Source organism: Vigna angularis, chromosome 4 (genome assembly GCF_016808095.1).
Source record: "Vigna angularis cultivar LongXiaoDou No.4 chromosome 4, ASM1680809v1, whole genome shotgun sequence".
NCBI lineage: Eukaryota > Viridiplantae > Streptophyta > Magnoliopsida > Fabales > Fabaceae > Vigna > Vigna angularis.
The window spans coordinates 16,419,522-16,423,018 of NC_068973.1; the positions used below are offsets into that span (position 1 = coordinate 16,419,522).

The 3,497-nt window shown below is 37.6% G+C and overlaps 1 protein-coding gene across 2 annotated transcripts; it reads left to right on the top strand.

Moving 5' to 3' along the window:
• The first annotated feature begins 387 nt into the window (after window positions 1-387).
• Window positions 388-3,497, top strand: LOC108329876 (ubiquitin-conjugating enzyme E2 27). Of its 2 annotated transcripts, none has more exons than XM_017564240.2 (6): window positions 388-440; window positions 784-968; window positions 1,114-1,162; window positions 2,314-2,473; window positions 2,644-2,733; window positions 3,139-3,497. In XM_017564240.2, exons 2-6 carry the CDS (start codon window positions 791-793, stop codon window positions 3,250-3,252), a joined length of 591 nt encoding a protein of 196 aa, XP_017419729.1. In that variant the 5' UTR covers window positions 388-440; window positions 784-790; the 3' UTR covers window positions 3,253-3,497. The 2 variants fall into 2 exon arrangements, with proteins under 2 accessions (XP_017419729.1, XP_017419728.1); XM_017564239.2 differs by having other exon boundaries at window positions 437-559.

The following is a 3,497-nucleotide window of genomic DNA, read 5'->3' on the forward strand; positions in this document are numbered from 1 at the left end:
ACAACACCACCAAGCTTCTTTGCATACTTGCAAATCCACCCCTAATTTGCACCGCAAGGAAGAAGAGAGAAGAGGCGCATGAGATCTCTTTCCCCAATCTAAAACCTTAATTTTGGGTGGGTAAAGAGCTGACACGTGGGAAGGTCTCATTGGCCACATCCACCTCACTCTGCCTTCTATCCACTTTAGCAGTTAAATGACATGTCATTCACTGAAAGTTAGACATTTAATCATTAACTATTTAAACTAAGTTTGCAAAAAAGACTAAATTGAACACAAATTATGACTTTTAGGATTACATAAAAAAAATTAGGACAGTTTCAAATAAAGCTGACAAAGAGAACATTGATATTAAACCTTTTTGTAATTAAGAAATTATTTGGCACTGTGTTGAACATAAATTCCATGGAACTACACGGGGCGTTCGAATCAAAAAGTTGGTAGGTAACAAATTTCAGAGTGGCGTCGTGTTTTTTTATGATAAATAAAACTCAAAAATCAAACCAGATTTCGAGAACACGCGTCACTCAGCACCAGTCCGGCAAGGGCAAAGGAAATTGTAACGACGTTTTCCGTAACGGCTGAAAAAATTATAGTATATGTTAAAGAAAAGAGAAAAAATATATCATTCAGTCATTCCCTCGCTAGTGAAAAAGCCACATAACCTTTATTCTCCCCGCACACTTCTTTTCGATCATTTTTGTTTTCCGCTATAAGAGGTGTTTTTTTGGGTTCTCCCCGTCTGTGACTCACTGTCTAGGGTTTTGTTATTGGTGGTGACAGAGTAAAGATGATAGACTTTGCGCGCGTGCAGAAGGAGCTGGTGGAATGCAGCAAGGACTCAGAGGGATCGGGCATCAAAGTGAGTCAGAAAAGTGACGATCTTGTTCAGTTAATGGGCACCATTCCGGGTCCTGTTGGAACTCCCTACGATGGAGGCACTTTTCAGATTGATATCACATTGCCAGGTAGAATAAGTTCTTATTCCCTTTGCCTGTTTCTTTCATTACCCTAAATTGTTTTTTCTCCCTCACCCTAGGGTTTCATTTCCCCTCAATTGTTAGGCTCCTTCTTCGGCTTCGCGTTTTATTAGTTTCGTTGCTTTTGTTGCAGAGGGATACCCGTTTGAACCCCCCAAGATGCAGTTCAAGACCAAAGTTTGGTACGAGAATGAATTGTTATTTACTGTTCTGTTTTCTTTCCTTTTTTCGCAAAATTTGATTTGTAAGGAGCATGAGTCCTTAGCCAAACTGATATTGTTAAATTTTGTTTTCGTTTCTGCAACCATATGTGGGTATGGGAAAGGGGACAAAGTGTGTTTTGGTTTAGTTTGGAAAGTTTACACTTTGTTGTTTGGGATATATTGATAATTTTAATGCAATAGAGTGATGCAGTTTAAAACCGTAGTTCAGTATGAAAATAAATGGTTCTTTACTGTTCTGTCTCCTTACTTTAAAAAATCCTTCTGTTTTGGGCTGAAATTTGATGTGTATGGAACATGGAGTCCTTAAAGCAGCTGATATTGTTAAATCTTTTGATTTCATTCACGTGCAACTCTCTCTGGGTATGGAAAAGGGAAGATAGCGGGCTGTCGTTAGCGAAATTGATAGTTTGTAATGTAATACAAGAATGTGCTTTGGGTTTGGATTGGAAGGTGAGCTTTTTCCTAGACCTATGTGTTGTCATATATTAATGAATGACAGAGATAATTGTAATTTGGTATTTTGCCAGGATTTTTCCTGATTCGATTTCATTGATGCCGGTTGAGGTTCATTTTAACTCGCTAGAGAAGCTCAATAGGCTGATTCTCTTCATAGGATAGAGTATGGTAGTGTGACACTTTTTGTCTCTCGATCTTTTGATTTGATGAGTTCTGTATTTCGTCATGTGTGTATATCGGCTTAGTTTCTGTTGTGCGTGATTCATGTTATTATGTTGAGTAAATTGACAAGTTTAATGTGTTGGCTGCCGAAGTCTAACACAAACCTCCTCCCTTACCCGGGGTTCTCTCGTTGATTATTAAACTGACAAAATATATACCTCGCTTGTTTTGGTGTTCTCTCAAATTTGGAGGATAATGAGTTTCCCACAAGTTTTGTTGCAAACAGCAGACTCGAGGTTTCAACAGCCCCACATCAGGAGTTCGGACTTCTTCTGAAGTTTTTGATGCTTGAGTTTATTTTTTCTTTCAGTCTGTATAAAATGAGCTATATCTTTTCCGATGCTAATATAACATTTGATGCATTACTATCAGAAAATTGTTGTTTTGATTGATTAATGTGTGGATTTTATTGTCTCTATTCATCATTGAAGGCACCCTAATATCAGCAGCCAAAGTGGAGCTATTTGCCTGGACATCTTGAAAGACCAGTGGAGCCCGGCACTCACTCTGAAGACTGCACTTCTTTCGGTGCAAGCACTTCTCTCTGCCCCTCAGCCCGATGATCCTCAAGATGCTGTGGTAGCGAAGCAAGTATGGCTCATTCTGTAGTGCAGCTGTGTCTCTACTTATGTGAAATGCTTCTTCTTGTATTCTGTGTGTTAAACTGCTAAGAACAGTATATTGTTGAAGATTATATGCAACATTTTAGTTTTGCTAGATCATCTTTTGTGATTGTAATTCTGTGTCTATGGACAATGCAGTATCTTGAAAACTATCAGACATTTGTTAGCACTGCCCGCTACTGGACTGAAAGTTTTGCCAAGGCATCAACACGTGGGATTGAAGACAGGGTACTAAGTTTGCTGTCCCTTTTGACTTTTAGAATATGGATGCACATAATCGAGCGTCTTTAAATGTCATGACCACTATGTGACATTGTCTTAACGTTCATGCAGGAGATTCTGTATTACTTTCTTACGTGGATTTGTTTTGGATAAATTGGTCGTTTAGTATATTGTTTTACACAAGCATATATATTCATGTATCTACTTGACTTTATTATGTTCTTTAGTGTTTATTGACATGTATAACCTGTTTGAGAATATTGTTGTGCTTTTGACATGGATCATGCAAAATTATGAAATCTAAGCTACTTAGGTAATTATTTTCATATCCATTGTTAGTGAATCTATTATGAAAAATACTTATATATGATAATTTTATAACAAATGCAGTTTCTTTTTAATTTGGCACAGGTACAGAAATTTGTTGAGATGGGATTTCCAGAAGCTCAAGTAAGGAACATTCTGGAAGCTGTTGGTGGTGATGAAAACTTGGCTCTGGAAAGGTTGCTGCAGCACCAAGTTTGAAGTATCTTCTGAAGCGTTCTGTCATGGTCAAATTTAGGATGAGATGTGGCCATAAGATGATGGAACCATATAGACAAAAAAGGTTCATTAAATATAGAGTCGTATAAATCTATACTTGACGTATCGTATAGTCCTTTTGTTTAACTTTTGACTTCTTTTTTCCTTGGAAACTTCGGTTCTCCACTATTTCTGATGATTATATCAGTAGTGAAATTACATGCCTTGTTGGCTAGCTTTCTGCTTCA

Excerpts from the sequence above, each read along its gene's own strand:
- LOC108329876 (XM_017564240.2), top strand. The coding sequence starts at position 791 with ATGATAGACTTTGCGCGCGTGCAGAAGGAGCTGGTGGAATGCAGCAAG. Across the intron at positions 2,474-2,643 it reads ATGCTGTGGTAGCGAAGCAA|TATCTTGAAAACTATCAGAC; the intron begins GTATGGCTCATT and ends TGGACAATGCAG. Across the intron at positions 2,734-3,138 it reads CACGTGGGATTGAAGACAGG|GTACAGAAATTTGTTGAGAT; the intron begins GTACTAAGTTTG and ends AATTTGGCACAG.